We start from the raw sequence: 21,599 nt of genomic DNA, 5'->3' as shown, positions 1-21,599 counted from the left end.
GAAAGCTTATCTCTTTGTATACAATAATGGTTCTTTCATTACAAAGATATTATTGACCGATTAAGTAATATTTATTGTTATTTACCTTTAATTCTCACACAACAAATAGCTTAAATAGAGACAGTTTGTTTTTTGTTTATTGTGTTTTGTTTTTAGAGATAATTCACTGTATTCTTAAAAACTGTTTAAGCAATTGCAATATTTTCATATGTTCATAGTTTGTGTAATATAACGGATTTCTGTGCTATCTTGAGGACTACATTGTATTTACAAGGTAATTACAAATGATGGCAGCCATCACACACTGTCATAAAAATGACATGACAGGTCAGGCACTTGCTACGGTCACACACCCAGAGCGTATGAAGCCTTGGTAATTAAAATTGGATGTATACCACTCACAGCCACAGTTTTGCATGAATCATCAATACTCCCAGGAATGGTGTTTCAGATGTGGATAAATCTGAGAGAAAAATAGAATGATCTGGGTGGGAAAGTCTCAGTTCTTAGATTAGGGAGGGCTTCATGGGAATGAAAACCTAGCACAAGCACAAGAATCAAAGCAATGATCCTGGACATCATTTTGTGTAGTTTACCTGACATTAAAGTAAGTGCCTATTTTGAATCATACCTGAGACATCTGAGCTATTCCTTTTCTGAAGACATTAGCTCTCGCTACATGGATTTAGATTTCTGAGAATTAAATAATCCCATTGTTTAATTTCTTGGAGATTTGATAAATCAACATCCAGATCCATTATTAAAGATTTGACTGCATCTATCCATCCACAAATCAAAGATCTTACCTCTGGGCCTGTCCTCTGTGTACTCAGACTGATTTATTTTCAGATAAAGCCTCTAATAATTTATGAATTCTGTATTTGTATGGACAGGATAAAACATATATACATCAAATCCTGTATAACCATCCAGCCTCAGTTTTGCTGTTTCTGAAAAGAGGGTTGATTGGCCTCCATGTAGTATTTTGAGACTTAATTAGTTTATACTTGAAAAGCACTTTCAGCGTGAAAGGTCCCATTTAATTGCGAAGTATTATTAATCAGTGAATGCCAGATTCAGCAATTTTCTTTTACTTTAAAAATGTCTAGTAACTCTTGAATAAATACTAAATTACAGGTTCTTTCTTTTTTTTCTTTCTTTTTCTTTCTTTTGAAGTCTCTTTTCTAAATCTTTTCCATCCTGTCTTTAAAATGTTTGCAAAAAACTATGCATTTCTTTTTGTTTAACAAAGAATGTGACTTAAAATTTTATGAAAATGTTTTTCATAAGTGTTTTTCTTTTATTTCCTCTATTTCCAGTCTGTGTACTTTGCAGCATCATTGTAATATAGCTGATGACATTAATAAAGTAACCAAATGGTAAATCAAATTGTGATCCTCTAAATTTTCACTCCATTAATAATTGGTTTGCAGGAGAAATGCATTATTTCTAAACATATTTTATGAAATATTAACTATTAAGATTAAGTACAAGTTATCAAGATTTATATAGATGCTGCTTTCAGTTCAAAGGAAAATGTGAAGATTATGCTTTTGGCTCCACCATGGAGCTGAGACAAGTAACTGCAAGCTTTAGAATTGATGTCTTACGTAATATGAATCCAATTAGAAAGAATAGCCTAATTTATAGTTTTTCTCTTGCCAATACATCTGCAAAGCAATATTTATAACAATATGATAAACAGAAAATACAAGCATGTATCTCTTCAAAAGGCATGCTATTTTTTGAAGTTTGTCTTTAGATTTTATTTCAAAAAAATCAGGAGAAAAGGAGGGATGAATTGGTAGAATAACGCAGAGCTACCCATTTATTTTAATATTGGATTTTTAAAAAACTATTTGGAAAATATTTCTATAAACTCTTGTTTTTTAACATCATTGAATCTCAAAGAATTATTCTGTGCTTAAGTAGTTTTTAATCTATGAAAAAACATTTCTTTCATATACCTCCCAAGGAACAGTGAAGTTTAAAATCATTTAATCTAAATAGTAACAGTAAACTTTGTCAAGCAACCTTATTTTTAATGCAAGTTACATAAAAAGAAATAACTTTATGACTATCTGCAAAATTAACAAAATGAATATTCTGTGGCGACAACGAAATAAAAATTTACTATTAACTTCGTAACTAGATTGAGTATTCTTACATTTACACATTTACTGTAAGAACTTAAATGTTGATCATCAAAGATGAAAAGACATGAATTACTGATTTTACAAATTTGACTACTTAAAAAAAAAATCTCTTAACCTTTCTTCTTAATATAAACGATATTTTTATTTGTACTATTTTTGGGCGGTTATATTTTCTGTATGGCTTGTATAGAAGTATCTTTAAAACAAATCAACCTACTTATAGGAGTGAACTACAGTGCTTTTTTCCTCTGAATTTTGTTGAGGAATGATTGACAACTGAAATTACTATATATTTAAGGTGTTTAATGTGATATTTTGATATATGTATACTTGCGAAAATATTACCACAATCAATATAATTAACATATTCATCACTTCATATAGTTACCATTTCCTGTGTGTGTGTGTGGTAAAAACACTTGAGATGTCCTCTACTCTCTTAGTGAATTTCAAGTATATAGTACTTTCTTATTAACTATAGCCACCATGGTATACATTAAGCCTTCAGAATTTATCCATCTTATTACTAAAATTCTGTACCCTTGGACTCTAACTTACTAGTTCATAGTGACTTATTATGACAGTTACAAAGTACTATTTTGGTTAGCATCATGTACACTTGATAATTAACTTCATATGTATTTGGGTACTATTAAACTTAAAAACTTGGAAAATTCAATCATTGAGATATTTTATGTTTTTGAAATATTGGGTTCCAACAAACTAGAGAAATAGATAATTACTTGATTTTATTTTTTTACTTTGTTCTGAATTCTGACACCACATAGAAGATAGTCCATCAGTTCTCTGTATTCAGACGATTCAGGGAAAGAAATAGTATGCTACATCTTATAAGACTCAAAAAAATGGCAATTAAGATATAATGACATCCCTTATGTATTCAATAATAATAACAATATAAATTCATAACAAGTTAAATATTTATTAATATTATAAAAGCCAAAATTGGGAGTCAGTCAACTCTGGGGACTCTTCATTATTTCGTGTTGAAGAATGACTGAAAAATCTGAATGACTTTCCCTCCAAAAGCCTGCTTCTGCTATATCGGTCCTTTCTTAGTTAAGTAAACAAAATGTGCTCAGTTACACAATTCTTACCTCTTCTCTCTTTTTATCTACCACATTTTCAACTGGTCACCTAGTCTCATCCATTCTAAGTTCCAGATATTCCTCATATCTGCTCTCTCGATTTATCTTGCATCATTCCTAACTTAGTTCAGGCCTTCATTTTCTTTCTAGCTCTCACTTCCACAGTTTACACTTATTTTCTACTGCCCACCTATGAAATGGCAACCAGATCCCTTCGCTCAAAACTGCTCCCCATCTACTCTTCCCAACACTCAGAAAGAAATCACTATCTTTTTCTTCAATGTTGTGATATGGGCAAATGTATATAGCCATTTAGTTGGTATTTCAGTCCTGCTCTTCTACTTACTAGCTCTGTAACTTTCAACAAAATATGTGACATCTGCTTCATCTGTAAACAGGGTTTTGACTAAAATTAAATGACCGAATGTTTATAAATCTTAGTAGATGGCCCGGCACAGTGGCATGTGTAGTTAAAATAAGATTGAGATTATTGGTGCTATTCTTATTATGATTTGTATTTTTTGACATCTATCTATCAGTATCTGACTCAAAAGGCACTCAATAAATATTGTTGAATTTAAATGAGAGAAACAGGACTTAATTATTCATTAAAGCAAACAGTGATCACCAACATTATTATAATCATTGTCATCATCACCTTCAAACATTCAGCATGTACAAAATATGTTAGCTAAATAAATAACTAGATGCATTGTTTACCTCTATGATATTTGTAATCAATATGAATATTGTTTCCATATAGCTCCAGTTAATAAGTAATTCGGCCCTGTAAATTTGCATAATAACAATGTGTTACGTGACAAGGGCAGAATTATAAATATTTTTATAATTATAGTTGCAACAAATATGTCTTAATGTTTCATCGGCAGTGCCAATCTCAAAAATGTGTGTTCCCAGGTTAGGCCTAGCAACTTCAGAAACAGCACATAAGATAGAGCGCTTCGACAATATTGATAACTCACTTGATAACTGAGATGGTAGCAAGACAGGTGTTCATGGGATTACTTTATTTATATTTTGTAAGTCTGAAATAATTTATGTTAAAAAAAAAAAGAAACATAAAGAGTCTACATATAATTTCCAAACCACAACTTTTCATTCTGAATCAGCACAAATTTCCAACTTGGGGAATCAGAAAACCTGGCAGCAGTGATTTTGCCACGTAGCATATTCAATTCGACTGAGCTCAACTGATTTTATTACATTTTAATTCAACATTTATCTCCATGAATTGTTCACGGGACTATAAAAATATGGATAAATATGATTTAGATTTTTTCCCCTTTTTTTGATATACACCTAAAAGGTTATGTATTATGTGCTGAACAAATGATGGCTCAATTGCATTAATATTTGCATATAAAACTTACATATAATTTTATCATACAGAATTGACGATATTAATTTGATATTATTTAAAGAAATAAAGAATTGTGTATGTGTGTTTATTTCAAGATGCATGTATTTATTTAGCCAGAGAAAGAGTAAAGAGTTATCTACAGATCAACTTGGTTGTTTCCTTTTTTTTTTTTTCCCCCTCCCTTTTCCTTTTCTTTTGCATACCCTGTGAAATTCTGGTACGGATGCTGCCTCACTCTCTTTGGAACCTATTTGTCCATCATGTCATGCTCTAAAAATAAAATACGAAAGAGCTTCCTCCTTAGATTGTAGGAATTTAATTTTCCTCTTCTAAGTAGTGATTATAGTACACCAATGACTTTTTTGTTCGTTTGTTTAATCTGTTCTCTGCCTACATTGCTAATAGTCCTTTCTCCCTAAAGATGAAAATGGTTGAACTTCAGTGTGTAACTTGTATACTGTAGAGTCAAAGCTAAGGGTAAGATGAAAGTATAAGGCAAGGACCATTTTTATTTAACTCCTTTCCCTACATAATACTCAGTTGTTACCAAATATCAACTCCTCCTTTACAACTTGTACTTTCTCTGGCTACTCTTTTTCATTCTTGCTGCTAATATCTTAACCCAAGATCTCATCATCTTATAACCTAATTATTCAATAGCCTCCTGATTGGTATCTTTATTTTTAGTTTTCATGATGCAAGCAGTACTCCATACACTGACATAGGAATTCTCCTAAATATACCAATATATATGTAAGTTTCATCTTTGATGTTTTTAGGTGGCTCAATGTTGGTTACTTGCAGGATGGCAAATGATTTCCATAATAACTGCCAATTCCAGTTTATAGTTCAGCTTGCCTGTAGTGTTATATGGAAAATAATTGTGAGTAGTTTCCAGAATTAGCTAGCAAAAGCAATTGATTTATGATATCTGAAACAGGGGTAGAAACGGGGACTTGCAGCACGTACAGAGTGGATTTGAAAATGGTTCCAGCAGTGGAACTTATCCTCTTAATACTCTCAAGTGTAACATGTATGGATGTGTCCACTTAGGCAAAATAGTTTATAATTTGAAAGAATGATGTGTATTACTCAAGCAAATGGACAGTTTCTAGCTGTGTGAAATACTGGATGAGTAACTTCCTACAGTATGTAGTACAAATTACTTAACTTTCCTTTGACTCAGCTCCTAATCATAAAAATGAAGATAATAGGGTAGTTATAAAAATTAAATGTGTAAACATGTATATTTCATTTAGAGGAGTGCCTGGCTTATAGCAAGCTCTTTTAAAATGTATGCTGTTACTGTCATTATTCTCATATTTTTACCATGCCTATAGAAATCGCTGCTATCCACCACTTTGAAAAGGAAATCAAGAAAATGTATTTAATACAATATTTTTCACCACCATTTATATAAGAGCAGGTATTTGCATATATAGATATACATATATATGTTTGTAGATACAGAAAATAAATAATATCTAAATGTATATATGCACATATCAATTTAAATAAATATATCTGCATAGGGAAATTGATTTTTCCACCAGAGAAAACAATTGTCAGTTATTCTACTTCTTACCATAGTTACTATTTAACTGAAAATAGTTAACCAAATGTAAAATATTTGTTCATGGGAGAAGGAAGAAATAACTCATCTAAAAGAAGAATAATTATTTAAAATATTGTTCCTAGTTAAAAGATCAGGCATCATCCTACCTCAAGGCATTTCCATTTACTGTTCCCTTCGCTTCAAATGTTTTTCCGTACATATATTCCTAATTATCTCTCCTCCTTCCAAGACTGCCTAATTGTCGTCTTCTCAATGAGGCCTTGCCTACCCACTCTATTTCTGAATGCGATGCCCCTAGCACTCCAAAATCCTGTTCCATTCTGTATTTTTTTTTCTCTGCTGTACTAGTCACTCTATTCTACCTATGTTGTTTACTATATATTGTTTTGTTTTCTCTCTCACCACAATAGAATGTAAGATCCATGACAACAGAGTACTTTATTTTGTTTATAGCTGTATCCACATTGCCTAACAGATTGGCTTACACATGTTAGAAGCCTTATAATTATATGAAATGAATGACAGAATGATCGTTTTAGTTAAAATAAATAGATGTCTTTATCTATTTTAATAAAATGGCCACATTAATCTCTCACATCATGTATAGGGGTCTTCATTAACCTTTAGAGACTTGGGGAATGGAGTAGGATTTTATAACTAGGTTTTTACCTTGATGCAGAGTATTTTGAAATTAATTTAATATATAGTTATTTTAGGAAATCCTAAGGCGAAGATGTAGTCAACAAATAATAATGATTATAATAATAAATTATTATTATACATAAGTCCATCTTTGTTTTTTAGGGAATGTTTGCAATTTTTTCGAGGAAATAGCAAAATCTAACTCTATCTCAGAAAATATTCAATTCACACAAAGACTCATGGATTTCTGGTCTGATCTGATACCCCCTGAACAGTGAGGAAGGCAGTTGAAAGTGAGCATAATCTCATCTATACTGTGTCTTTCTTGAGGGCAAGCAAGGGGAAAAGGTAAAAAGCTCGTCTCTCTTTTACATCAATAAAATGCCCTTTTCTCAAGACATCTTTGGATGTGTGATTGTTATTCATGGAAACTGTCAGCTTTCTTAAGTCCACCCTCTAACATGATAGGTGAGTGACAGACAGTGGGCCATTATCTTGACAAGATATGTCTTACCTAGCAAAAAAATCAGGTTAAAGGAAATCTAAAATAAGAAAGAATATTATTATTTTTTTTTTTTGATGTCGCTTGTACTGTGAATTTGAACCTACTGTGAATCTGAACTACATGCTTTTAACTGTTAAGACTATCCTTTCCTGGCTCACCTTTTGCCAGATTATCCAAATGAATATTGGGAAAAGGCCATCATTCCACTGCTGACTTAATGGTAATATATGAGGTTTTAATAATATAGACTTAATATTAAGGGGATTTTATTTCACTGTTTTGGCATTAAAAGCAGTCATTATAGCTGTTGAATAAATTGTTTTTATTCTTCCCCAAGTAATCCTTTCTATAAAGTATGTTATAAATGTTAATTAAACAGGGACCATAAAAAGTCCTTAAGTCATTTTTAGAAACTGTCTTCAAAGCAGTTTTATAATACTACTTAATATATGCTTGTAATCTGAAGAAAATACCATAGTTGCTGTAGAATAAAACAGAGGAGTACAGAACAAATGATTCTACACATTCTGAGTTGAGAATATATCATAATTAAAAGCAAATTTAGTTACTGCATCTTAGATATGGAAGGTTTAATAGAGAGTGCTATAGGAAATTGCCTTAGCAAAGGGGAAGAGAAGGAGTTGAAATCTGATGAGTTGCAAGAGAGATTTCAACTAATCCTGTGAACAGCTCTAGAACTATTATTGTTCTTCAGAATTGTCTCCATTGAGTCAAGGGAGCCAAGACTTTGTACTCTTTCTACATTTAACTATTGGTTGTAGACTGGGGGTGGGTGGTGGTATGGATCACATGCATAACCTTACAGCAGACAGCTTCCTTTGGCCAAGGGCAATTCTCGGAGAGGGATTTAGTTGTGTCCCACTAGTAGCCAATACTCCTGACAGCTGGAGATATGAGAGTTTTAGTCTGAAGTGGGATCTGGGAGACGCACCACAGCTCACCACAGTGCACCTATAAAATAGTGAGTTTACCCATGTGCAAATAACTCACCCGTTGTTTAGGTTGTTCCCTTTTCCAGAGGAAAAATACAAGAAGAACATTAGTGGGACAGACTAAGCCTCATGATACTGCTGCCAGTTTTGTGGCCAAATGTAGCACTTGTTACCTTCCTTCTTCACCACCTATTTCAGACTTCCCTCATCCTTGGCAAGCACCCCTGCTTGTCTAAATGGCCTCACGTGGAAGAGTTATCTAGACCTCATCCTTAAGGGGTCTGAGCCCTGGTCATGGTGCACTTTTCAGGCTATGACTGGTGCTCATGTTCATTCACTGTCACGACTGGACAGAGGAATATTAAGAAATCCTCCTGTGAATTACCAGGATGCCAAAAGTATTCCTCCTGATTCTGATGATCAGGGTCAATTACCTGAAGAATTGTTAATTCTTTCCTTGACTGGCCCAAGAACTACAAAATGACTGGGTAATGGCAACAGCTTAAAGTTTCACATACTCTCTGTTGAAATTATTTCCTTCTGAGAACCAGGTCTTCTAGACTTGCAGAAACTAGAGGTGTAGGGACAAGGATCACACATTCCTCAACTGGGTCACTCCTATTTTCAGCACTTGTTTTCCAGACCCATGCATTCTAATTATTTTAATAATCGTACCCAACCCTCATAATATGTCATCTCCAAGGTGACGCCCCTCAAATTTTTCTCTAAAAGGTCATTCCATTGCTCTACTAGACAGTAGCTCGTAGATAGTGTAGTAGAAGGTAATAGGCTAGGTGGATCCCACGTTCATGAGGCATTGCCACTCTCCTTCTGTTTAAAGTGAATCTTTAAGAACAGTAGGATGCTACGTGGGATGACGTGTTGATTGACTAAATTCTAGGGTCACTCTAAGCCTCAGATAGTGATGCCAGTTGAGGTGTTACGAGCGAGGAAGGCAAATCCATAGTTGGAACGATTCCAGACAAAACTCACTGCTGTTCCTTCCAGGGTGGAAGGAGTCCAGGGTAATTAATGTATTTCTAAATCTTTGTTGCTGATAGGTTGGACATTTGGCAGTGACAGTACCTAGCTCAGCATTGCTGAAAGGAAGCTTATGCATAGACTCCATACAACCATAGCTACTCCACTAAATTACCCCCTGATGCCAGTGCTGGGCTAACCAAAGATAGCCTCTGGCTGATGTCAATTGATCAGGTCTTTTGATCTGCTAAGTGAATCATGCTGATTTCATAGTGAATGCTTTTTGATGGACATTGATGTGCTATACAAATATATTTACAACTTTGTTTTTACACTTATTAGTCCATTCATGTGTCTCTTCTCTAGAAAACTCTATCCTTTATCTTCCAATATTTCTCCTGAGCCCTTAATAGCTAAACCATTTTCTACTGATAATATGTTGTGTGTGTGTGTGTGTGTGTGATGTATGTATATATATGTGTGTGTAATTTATTTATTTACCTCAGGCTACCCTTTTCATACAAATTGGATGACCAGTTTCAGTGCTCAAGGTTATACTGATTGAGGATGTTTCTCCTCACTGCTGAATTTTTAGACTTGTCCCCGAGTGCATAAAAACTGTCCAGTTTTGTCTGTCACTCACATTCCAAACTGGCCTATCCAAAAACCACTCTTGGACTTTGCCTCATCCATCAGATAGGTGCAGCCATAGGTATGAAGGTATTGGTGCAACAATGGTGGATGGTATGGATGTCTCGTCTTGGCCAGTGTTTGTGCCGTTTACCTGTGTCCTTGATCCTTAACTTGCTTGTGTCCAATCCTAGATGTAGCATTTACACACTTTGAAGGTCACCAAAGTCATCTCATCTGACAAAGTCTAGATTATCTTGGGAAGCCCTGGCAGCGTGGTCACTTGTTGTTCTATGCTCACGTGCTGTCTCTATTAGGACCGACTAGCCACCAGGAATGTGTTTCAAGAGGAACATTCTTCGGATTGCATGGCTTTCCTCCAGAAGCCCGGGAGCTTTGTTGTGAGTCCTCTACAGGACTTGTCATGAATGCCAGACACCATTTTTCCCATCAGGCCTACTTCTTATGCTATAGCATCCACCACATTCCATGGCCTGAATGACAGGACTGCTTGCACCATTGCCAAGACCTTCTGTAGAGCCAGTTCTTGCTTTGGGCGCCATCCAAAGCTGGCAACCCATTTACATGATTGGCTCAGTATTCCCAAGGGAGATATACTATCTCTAGAATCCATGGAAGCCTACTAGACATTGTGCTTCCTTTACAATAGTGAGAGATATGAGATCTAATCATTTGCTATTTACTCTGAGTGTGTGATATATAATAATTAGCTCTTTATCCTGACATCCCCAGAACATTGATCCTTAAGAATCTAATTAATACTGTGGGCCCTTGAACCATCACAGAATTTTTTCCTCCTACCTTCTGAAAGGCATATGTTTTATAATGTCTTCAATGAGCTAGCCCCTTGCTTATTCATATCAGTGTAATGTTGCTGCTACAGTCAAGTGGACCAAGGTAATGTTCTGAGGGAATCTGGATGGGACAGTTTGCTTTGGACTATATTATCACAAAGCATGGGAGATTTAACATAGCTCTGAGGCAAGAAAGTAAATGTGTACTATTATGCTACTCATGTGAATGTGAACTTCTGCTCCTTTTTTGTTTCTGATGAGGATAGAAAAATATATCACCAGATTAATGGCCACATATTATGTACCTGAGGACATATTAGTCTGATTCAAAAATTATTTTGGTATATTAATAAAAAGTAAGCTAATTAATCTTCTGTGAAACAAAATTAAAATATACCAAAAATATTATAAAATACATTACAGACTCTCTGTGGATGATTTTTACTAAACAGAACATCATTAAATATTGAAGTGTCATGTGAAAAAGGGATTGGACTGATACTGGACAGACACTAGGTCTTTTTCTAAGTTCCTTTATCTTCCCGAGTGTTGGTTTACCTTATTTTAAAATGAGGACATTTCTTACTAATAATAACAATGAAACAAAGGTTTTCTAGGTATTGAATTAAATAGTAAATGTAAAATTTGCTAAACATTTTTCCTGACACATAGAAAGCACTTACCAAACAGGATTATTAATAGCATAATTAATGATAAATTTTTATGATATTTTAATAATAACAATAATATGTTATTATTAAAACTTTAATCATTAGCTACTTAGTAGTGTATTAAAAGGTTCCTTGTCCTGATCAAGAACTGTGAAGTTTAGCCTACAGTAAGTCAGGGAAGGTTCCTCTCTTTGAGAGGTAGACCGTTTAATTAAATGCAATTCCTACTACAATTTACTAAGGAAAGAGAAATGTCATGATAAGAGATTAACTTTTAAATAAAATTCCATTATTTGTATGCTTATATTGATTCTATTCTGTCCTTGTACCTTTGTGCATATGTTATGTTTTGATCATCACAATAATCCTTGAAATAGCTATAATTTTCTCATTTCACAGTTTTAAAAGATGGCACTCAGGATAGTTAAATGTCTTTTCAAGATGATTAGTAATGTGAATGGGGTTTAACACAAGACTTTCTTTGTCTTCTTTGCTCTTTTCACTGCCACAAGATATCTCTTAGAGCTTCTCAAAGGGAGATCTCAGAAATGTATTTACTTATCCAGAGATGAAATTGCCAATCCAAACTGGTGTGGTTACCAATAATTCAGGATGCCAGAGTCATTGATCTAATTCATAAGCATAACAGACCTAATTGATATCAGCCCTCTTTTACTTTGACGGCTTTTTTCAATAGATAGATGATAAGTAGATAAATAAACTGAAATTGTCCAGACAGAATCATATATTGAATAGGGAAAAAGTGAAGAGTGGCTACTGAATAGAATTTGATAGTGATATACAGTGATGATTTTATAAAATATAAATTTTATATTGCGATGCACTACAAGTCAATTTGCATTTATTTCTAGTTAGTGTCTTTCTGTCTATCTCTCTCCTTCTCCCTCTCCCTACCCCAAGGATACTTCAGTATATCTAATCATGTGTCATAACAGCTCTTTCTTTTATTTGATAAAGTGTTATTCTAATAAAATTAAAATTTTTGCTGTGGATTTATGCTGTTAGAAATTGTATGCATGTAGCATTAATTTAGATCTTCAGACTTCCAGAATATAAGGGGGTGGAAATACATGAGTCCTAAATTCTTGCAAGACCTGGATTTGTTTGAATGATAAGAAAATGGTCCAGCACAGGTTTTGGGAAGAGTAATTTTGCAATAAAACTTGTTGAGCATACTAATAATTGGCTAACTATCAACCTTCAAGTTAATTAGAGAGATTCAGAAGGCAAGAGTGACTAAGCCAATGACTTTTGGGCCTTGTTGTAATGTTATGATTAGAAGTTAGAGAGGATTATATATAGTGAGTTTAAAATACATTGTGTCTTAGTTTCACAATCTGGAAGAAAATAATTAAAATTCTTATAAACTAGTAATGTTTGGAATTATTTTATTTTCTTTTGATAATTACTTTTGGAGATAAATACATTTATATAGCACAAAATTAAATGCATTCCCTCCTTTGGTCATTAAATGCTTAATGTAATTGTGTTAATTAAACTTTATCAGATTTTCTGTTGAGATCATCATTTCTAGTATCTAAACTACTACTTTTGGCTGTACTTGATGCTGCTACCTTTCCAACTTCTCATGGTATAAGGAAATTTTACAATTGTTAAATCCAACTCTATCTTTTTAGACTTATCAGTTTCATTTAATGAAGTTGATGACTTTTCTCTTGAGACAATTTCTTTATTCGACTATTCTGGTTTTCCTCAAACCTCACTGACCACTCTCTCAAGGCCTTTTGCTGGCTTCTGTTCATCTTCTCAAGCTCTTATTGTCAGAGCAGTTTTGCTTGTTCTATTATGTGTCTGCGCTACTCCCTGGGTAATCTCATAACACTTAATGGCTTTAAATGCTCCATGGAATTCTATATTTATTCCTCCAACTTAGATTCCACACCCCTCCGCTTCTGTCAGATTCCAAAGTCTTATATCCAAACACTTATTCAACATTTCTACCATTAGCCATGTCAATTTAGTAAGTCTAACCAACCACTTGATTTTCCCCCTCCAGCTCATTTCTCCTAAGGTTTCCTATCTCAGTAAAAGGCAAATCCTGTCTTACAAAAGCTCAGACCAAATGAGTATCTTGGAATCTCTCTCATATACCCTACATTCATTCCAATAGCTATTTATAGGATACAGAATATTCTGAGTCTAACCACTTCTCATCATGTCCACCGCTATCACTGTGATACAAAAAATGGATTACTGTAACTAGTCTCTCCTCTGCTACTTACCCTATGATCTTACCCCATGAAATAAGCTAAGTCATGTAAAGCTTTACTGAAGTCCTTTCAATGGCTTCCCATCTCACACAGATTAAAAGCCAAGTTTCTATTGTAGATTAAATCTCTATACTAGATCATAATATCATATCTGGCTCCCCACTTCTCTCCTCAATGCTCTTTGTCCTCTTTGCTGTTCTCTAACATCCCAGACGGACTCCCATGCAAAGGTCGTTCACTCGCTATTTTCTCATTTGAAATTCCATCTCCTGTGATATCCAAGTCTCACTTCCTTGCTTTCTTCAGATATTTGTTCAAATGTTACTGTAGGCTCCATTTGAAATTGTACCTGGCATTCTTTATTCCTCTTCCTTGTGTTATTTTTCTCCATGTCTTAATTTTTAATCATCAGACTCTCCACTTACCTTGTTTCTATTGTTGATTTTCTGAAGGCATAGATTTTTGCCTGTCATGTTCACCATTATGTCCCCAGTGCCTGGGTCATATAGGGTCTGTCCATTGATATCAGTATATTTTGAAATGTAATAATTAAAAAAAATTAATATATTTATTTTACATACATAAATGTGTCAGAAGCAAATGTTGATATTCAACACATAGTATGTATATGACCTCCTTTGTTTCTCTTTCTCAAAAAGAAAAATGTGGAATGTGCTATCTACCATTCAGTGGCTTCTCAAGCATTTTTTACTGGCTTCACTTAACATATTGTATTTTCATTTTGTATTGAGCTATAATGGAAAATCTTTCCTTCAAATATAATAACCTTATTACCGCTTGATTTCATCATTCCAAATATAATTTAGACTTTTTACTGAAATAAATGGATGTAGTTTATTTGTTCAACACTGATATATTAAAAGCATAGTATGGGTAAAGACTCTTTTTAAAAAGGTGTAAGGTGCAAATAGTGTATACGATAGGATAAAAGTCAATTCTAAGCTAGCAATCTGATGTGTGATCTGTATAAAATTATAGTCATACAAACTAAAAATATATTTATATTTATATAATGTGTAAAATATAAAGAAATAGTTGATTGTGTAATTTTACCTTTAGAATGACCTCCTTTTTATACTCCTAAAACACACAAAAAAATGAACATAAAACCTTCAAGGTTATTAAACTCTAAAACAACTTTTTTATTTAGTTCCTTTGATTTTTTCACAAAGTAAAAATAAAATATGAGAAAAAGGAGGAGGGAAAAGGAGATAGAGGGAGAAAGAGAAAATTAACATCTTTGTCAGGAAAAAAGTAATATTTTAGGGAAATATGGTGTAGTGGTTAAGATCATGGAATCTGAAGCAAAATGGTTTTAATTCTTGCCCTAGTATTTACTGGCACTAACTTGGGCAAGATGCTTACTAATTCCTTTCCTTAGTTTTCTGTAGTGTTAATTGGAGATAATAATAGAACATATGTAATAAAATTATTTTTAAAATTAAGCGACAGTGCTTAAGAAATTCTTATATAAATGTCTAGCATATAGTAAGTACTAAATAAATACTCGTTAGAAAATATTTAGTCCAAGAATAAATAACCTTTTCCTTTTTCTTTCAGCATTTGTTACTTTTAACTTTATGCCACATTTAATTATGAACACCTTTTAACTCCCTTATGGTGTTAAAAATCCTGTAAGAATTTTCATCTACATATTCTCTGCCTAAAAGCCCTTGACACAGACTGACTCAGAGTTTTTATGGTGCATAATTTCAACAATGACAGGGACTAGGTAATATCACATTTTAATATCTAAGTTGATACATTCCTCCCTATTGTGTATTGGCAAACTCTGAAATTCTAAAAAAAAAAAAAAAAAAAAAAAAAAGGCTAAAGGGAAATTCCATAATCTGTGTCTCTATTTAATTACATGAATTGTATAATTTAAATTTATTTTTAATAAAATTGCTATATAATACATTCATCTCCCAGTTTTCATTCCAGAATCACTTATTTTTCAAAAACTGAGATAACTTAGCCAAAGATAGACTAATAACAAAGTATCATAGTAGTTTATTCAGATTGAGAACTTTCAAGATTTTTCACATTCTAACATCATTATTGGATAAAGGAAGAATGAAATATAGCTCTATTTCTAGACACATTATGTTTCTGCTCTATTATCTGTACCTTCTGATAAAAACTTGAAAGAAACTCATATCTAAATGAAAATAAAGTCCTCTGTATTAAAATTCAAGATAGGCCAAAATATTGTTTTACTGAGAAATTTCAATATAGCTTCTTAAAGATGTAGCTAATGTACTTATATAACCTTAAAATAATTAATTTTTAATTTTCTCTTATAGTCTTATTATATTTAATAACAAATGCTTATTAGCTTGTGACTCTATACTATTTCAGTAAAAACACAAACCTCAAAGATTATTGCCAATGACCCTTCTTTGGTTTATGAAACAACAGACTTTCTGTAGGTATTATATTTTCAGATGTAAAGCTTTAAACTAGTAAATTTTAAAATATTTGTTAATATGGAAGTCACAAGTGAATGTTTTTCTTTCAAATTAAGTTCCAATCATGTCAGGTTTTTTTTAAATGAGGTAATAAACCTATTCTCTTGATTTTATTGAGAAATAATTGACAACCATAACTGCATAAGTTTAAGTTGTACATGGTGATAGTTTGATTTACATATGTTGTAAAATGATTACCACAATAGTTTTAGTTAACATCCATCATCTCATATACATAGAACAGAAAGTAAAAGGAAAAAAATGTTCCTATGATGAGAACTCTTAGGATGTATGCTCTTAACAATGTTTTTTACATGTTATATAGCTGTGTTAGGCACAGTCATCATGTTGTATGTTACATGGCTAGTACTTATTTATGTTACAACTGAAAAATAAAATGACAAACCTGTTTTTATGACTCAGTACATAAAAACCTTTCTCCATTGCTCTGCATCATCCATCATCTAATCTGGTTAATCCTTCCTTATGAATTCCTACCTACGTGCCTTTCAATATTCATAATAGATTAAAGATGGCCACACTCAAACCTCTCATTGAGATGTTAAATTTATTTGATACTCCAGCCTGAACTTTGAATCTGGGCTGGTCCTGTGACTATTGCAGAAGTGAGGATGTACAAATTCTGAGCTTTAAAAAGGACTTGGCAGTTTTTATTCTCTCCCTCTTAGAACACACTTTCTTGGGAAGTTCCTTTTTGGATCCCAACCACCACATGTGAGAAGCGTAGGGCTATGAGGAAAGGCCATGTGAAGGAAACCTGAAGGCATCAACTGACTGCCCCAGATGATCTCACAGCTGACAGTTTGTGCCACCTGCCCGCACCTGAAGGAGCCTTCTTTGTCCACCCAGATCAAATCCCCAGGCCCCAGCCTATACCACATGAAGCAAAACCACCCAGCAGAGCCCATCCAAATTCACAGAATCATAAGAGATAGTCATATAGTTGTTTTAACTCATGACATTTGAAGTAGAGTGATAACTAAACCAATATCCTACTTCTTTCAAGGTAATGCTTAGACTGGCGCAGTTAAAGTTTGGGACAAACAGCTATGCTTTTGTACTTCATTCTGTCTGCCTATGTTGGATTTTCAAGTGGACTGTAAGTTATTCAAGGTCACAGACATTGCTCTATTTTCTTTTTATGTGTCCCTGTAACTGTTAACACAGTGATAGGCACATGGGACTCATTACCTGGGGTAGCCCATAGAATCATAACAAAATGAAGGTGCAAATGGGGGTAAAAAATGGATCTTTGGTTATAAGAAATTGTAAAGCTATGAGGATTTTGATTTAAACCAATATCCATAACGAATTTTAAGAGTAAGTGTATGTATTCTTTTAATATATATGCATTTAATCAGTATATCCAAACAATGGAATTAACTGTCATTTAGATCAGGGGTCCCCAATCCCCAGCCATGGACCTATACTGGTCCATAGCCTATTAGGAACCAGGCCACACAGCAGGAGGTGAGTGTCAGGCAAGTGAGAGAAGCTTCATCTGTTATTTGTAGCTGATCCCCAGTGCTAGCATTTCCACCTCATCTCCAACTCAGATCATCAGGCATTAGATTCTCAGAGGAGCACCAGTCTCTGGTGCCAAAAATATTGGGATCACTGATTTAGAGGTTTTTTTTTTTTTTTTAATTGTAAACTCAACCTAAAATATCAATTTTAGTTAGGAATATTGTAATCTGTTGGAAATTTATGTGTGGAATTGTAAAAGAAGACCAGATTGAAGGAAAATTGTGATCTTAATCAAATAGATACATAAATATAACAGTTATTAAGAAAACAAAAGTGATTATCTGAAACTACTCTGTAAAAGCAGGGATGAATATAGTAATTTCCTTCCTCCAGTTTCTAACATATATTCTACATGTACTTGATATAGGATGTAACAGTTATTATAACAAATAATTTATTGTAACTAATTTTCTGGGACTGCATATTGTTTGGAAGACCATTTATAGTGTTACAGTAATGAAGCACAATTCAAGTTAGAATTCTGGATTAAGTACAATGATAATATGTCTAATTGTGATCCAGGACTTTTGTTTTTAAGGTATAAAGAAACTGGTATTATTAAAATGTGAGGGATTTTTAATTTTTGAATTCTAAGTGCATGTTTGAGTTCTTTTACTTTTTAATTAGCAACTATCTCTAAGAGAGAATATATCCAATATAGTTAAACAATTCTTCAAAAACCTTTCTTTGAGGACCAGAGAATCCTAGCAAACCTCTTCCTGCTATGTTGCTTCCCAGAATTCATATTTCTGTTTTCGGAACTCATATTTCAGTTTCAGAACTGCACTTACTAAGAGAGAAATAAGAGGTTAGAAAAGAATGTAGAGTACAAATGGCAGTGTGTGTGTGTTTGTGTGTGTGTGTGTGCACGCGCGTGTGCGCAGGTGTTGAGGAATTATGGTTCTTGCTCTCTAGATTCTGACAGTTCACTTGTGTAAAATTAAAAGATAATTGGTCTTTAGATAAAGGATATATTCAAAAACATTTTTAAAAAATGCGTTTAGTTTCTAAATGCAAGTGATTCACAAAAAATTATTTCCGCACAAAGCTTTATTTATGCAGTCATACTGTCGTTAATATTGTTCAAATACATTTTAAAATTATAATGAGAGAAGTTGCAGGCATAACTCTTCACACTCAAATCTATGTTTCTCTCAAGTGAGACACGGAGAGAGAGTAGAAGTGGGAGGCAGAGAGAGGGGGAGGATTCAAAGAAGGAGTGAGAGATGAAGAAGACAGGGAGGAACAAGAGAGAAAATACCATTCTGGAGCCCACAGTCTCATCTATCCTGAGCTTGTGAGCATCACATCTAGGTAATAACAAAGAGATGACCATGGCATTTCTTTTTGATTCTGTACAGGCTGATACAGTGGGCACTGCACGCATGTGTGTCGCCTCATTTAAGTCCCCATTCCTTCTGGAGTTCTGAGCTCCTGGATCCCGAGAGGACCCAGTGCATGGTGCTAGGCGTGCAGGTCTCTTGGAGAGGCTGCCACAGGTTCGAGCGCGTGTGGTCAGGGGCGTTGGTGCAGCTATGTGTTGGGGAGAGGGAGGAGTTCCTTCTGCCAGTCTTACCTCAATCCCTACATTTTCTGGGTATCGCAAGAGGAGTGTACGAGGTCAGAGGGACAGGTAGCTCTGTCAGCGATAAGGAGCGCAGGGTGCGGACAAGCAGGGCGGGGGAGGAGCCCGGTGGCACTGCCAATTTTTAACTGGCTCTGGGTGTTTACAGACCCAAGTACAGCCGCCCCGGGTCTCCACGGTGTCACTTGAGAAGCTGCTGCCTGAGAACCCTGCGCCTCAGCCCTGCCTCGCTTCGGGATCCTCTTCCTCCTCGTTCCCCACCGCGTACCTGGCCTGAGCGGTGGGGTACCCAGCCCCGGGTATCCTCTCAGCGGGACCTGTCCAGCCTCGGTTCGCCTCTGCCTCCCACCGCCACCACCTCTCCCCAGCTGGAAGCGCTCTCACCAGCACAATGCAGGAAACAGGAGCAAACCCGAGAGCAGCTGGCGACTTTTCCTCCGGCATCTCTGGCCTGGCGTCTTTTGGGTGAGATGAGCAGGGGAGCTGGAATCTCTGCGGGTCCGAAGTTGCTCCCAAAAGCCCTGGCAGAGAAAGAGAGTATCCGCGTAGGCTGGGAGCTGCAAGTCCTCCTCCTGCAAGCGTCTTTGCCTCCTCCTCTTCCTCGCCCAGGGTTTGTTTATATAGGATCTGGCAGCTAAGAAGAACTGCCCACCCCGTTCAGGCGGCCCGCCCTCCCGTCCCGGGCTCTGGGCTCCCGCACGTGGTCGTGGTCGACACCAGCATCATCTCGGCAGCAGGCAGGCGACCTCCGGAGAGGAGTGGGAGGCCGGGCGAGCGGGCGCATCTTTGCTATCTGCTTGCCCTCCCCAGCGCCCTCACTCTCTGCAATCCCAGCTCAGACTGTTTGGCCGCCTTCCGTCCCCTTCCCTGGAGGGGAGATTGAAGACAGTGCGCTTTAGGTGCTGGTGACGTTTCTTTTGGTTCCTTCAGTTGCCGGAAAAGAATGGTAACATGAACAGCGGAGCGTGAGAGCGTCACCAGACGAAGGGAAGAGATTGATGGGCAGAGCGCTTACTTCGCAGAGGATCGCATTCCGAGGACTGCGCTGGAGAAACGTCCGCGCCTACGCCTCCTGGCTGGGCTCCGCTGACATCTGTAGCCTCCTTCCTCCCAGCTTCCCAGGGCGCAGAGCCTCTGCCTGCGGAGGAGCGTTTAGACAGCGCGTGAGCATCCAGGAGTTTGCGGACCTCTATCCAAACAGTTCTTCCCGGAGCCCGTGTCCCTGCATCCCCATTGAACCCACCAGCACGCTGGCTTCGGAGGGAGTTGAACTTGAGTTCAGGTAGGTTATCCCAAGGGAGAAACAGCAGGAGATGTTCAGGGAAGATGAGGAAGGTGATGTTGCAATGTCAAAAGCGGACACTTTTCTTCCTGACACTTGCTGGGGCTGAGCCGCTTCCTCCCAAGCAGTTATTGCTACTTACCCGCTCCTCCCCAACCCAGCCCTCCACACTTAAGGGGGAGTAAACCACCAAAACTCCCCTTCTCTTAAGTATGTAGCATGCTACTGACTTTTCATAACTTATGATTAGTTAGTGAAATGATCATATTTACTCGATTGTTTTATATTAATGGAAGTCGATAGACTTAATGATTTTCTCAGTCCTTTACTTCTAAGCCAATAGGTAATGTCTTCGTCATAGTTTTCTGGGGGGAAAGTAACTGTGCGTTTGTTCTGCAGATGCCCAACTCCCTCTGAATCGTGCAGATTGGTGCTGAGCACGCAACAAAAGTTTTTAGCTTCTTCTGTTTCTGGTGCTTCGCAGGGGAGAGGAAAAGACTTTTGCATTAAACACAAGAAGCAGTCAGGGAACCATCTCCTTTAACTTTTCTTCTCTGTTATCATTTGCAATGAAGAGGAAACAGAAGAGATTTCTGCAGATGACTTTGTTATTCATGGTGGCTTTAATATTCCTGCCCAACATTGGTCTCTGGTCTCTGTACAAGGATAAGCACCTGGTGAAATCCACGGAGCCCGGGGAGCAGCAGGTAAGTGCCACCTAGAGAACGATCGCAGGAGAACCGGTAAGGCATGCGACCGGACCGGCGGGGACAGAAGAAGCAGGTGGGGGGCAAGTTTGGGTTTGCTCCCAAGTCCCTACAGACATGATATTGCAAGACTCTAGAGACTATAGGGTTTAAGCAAGTAGTTGTTTTAAGATCTTAGTCAATGACATTGTAAAATGTAAAGTAAACTAGAAAAGTAGGATAAGAGTAGCCAAGAAGATAATCTTTCACAATTGGTCTTTGGGTTGATTTCGACTTGAGGTGGGCGAAAGGTAACTGCTTATTTGTGGTATGTG

General features: G+C 35.9%; 1 protein-coding gene across 3 annotated transcripts in view; it reads left to right on the top strand.

Annotated features, from left to right (window-relative positions):
• The first annotated feature begins 18,641 nt into the window (after nucleotides 1–18,641).
• The window catches only part of GALNTL6 (polypeptide N-acetylgalactosaminyltransferase like 6), an 881,484-nt gene continuing 878,526 nt past the window's right edge, over nucleotides 18,642–21,599 (top strand). The window contains exons 1-3 of one of the 3 annotated variants that reach the window (XM_016148213.2): nucleotides 18,642–19,025; nucleotides 19,445–20,578; nucleotides 20,978–21,285. In XM_016148213.2, the coding sequence (XP_016003699.1) occupies nucleotides 21,148–21,285 (138 nt within the window). In that variant the 5' untranslated portion in view covers nucleotides 18,642–19,025; nucleotides 19,445–20,578; nucleotides 20,978–21,147. Of the gene's footprint in view, nucleotides 20,579–20,977; nucleotides 21,286–21,599 lie in introns of those variants that run through there. The other 2 variants (XM_016148211.2, XM_016148214.2) reach the window with 2 other exon arrangements.

This window comes from Rousettus aegyptiacus, unplaced genomic scaffold (genome assembly GCF_014176215.1).
Source record: "Rousettus aegyptiacus isolate mRouAeg1 unplaced genomic scaffold, mRouAeg1.p scaffold_m13_p_16, whole genome shotgun sequence".
Lineage (NCBI taxonomy): Eukaryota > Metazoa > Chordata > Mammalia > Chiroptera > Pteropodidae > Rousettus > Rousettus aegyptiacus.
Note: the sequence above shows the minus strand (reverse complement) of the source record. Positions and strands in the feature narration are given on the sequence as shown.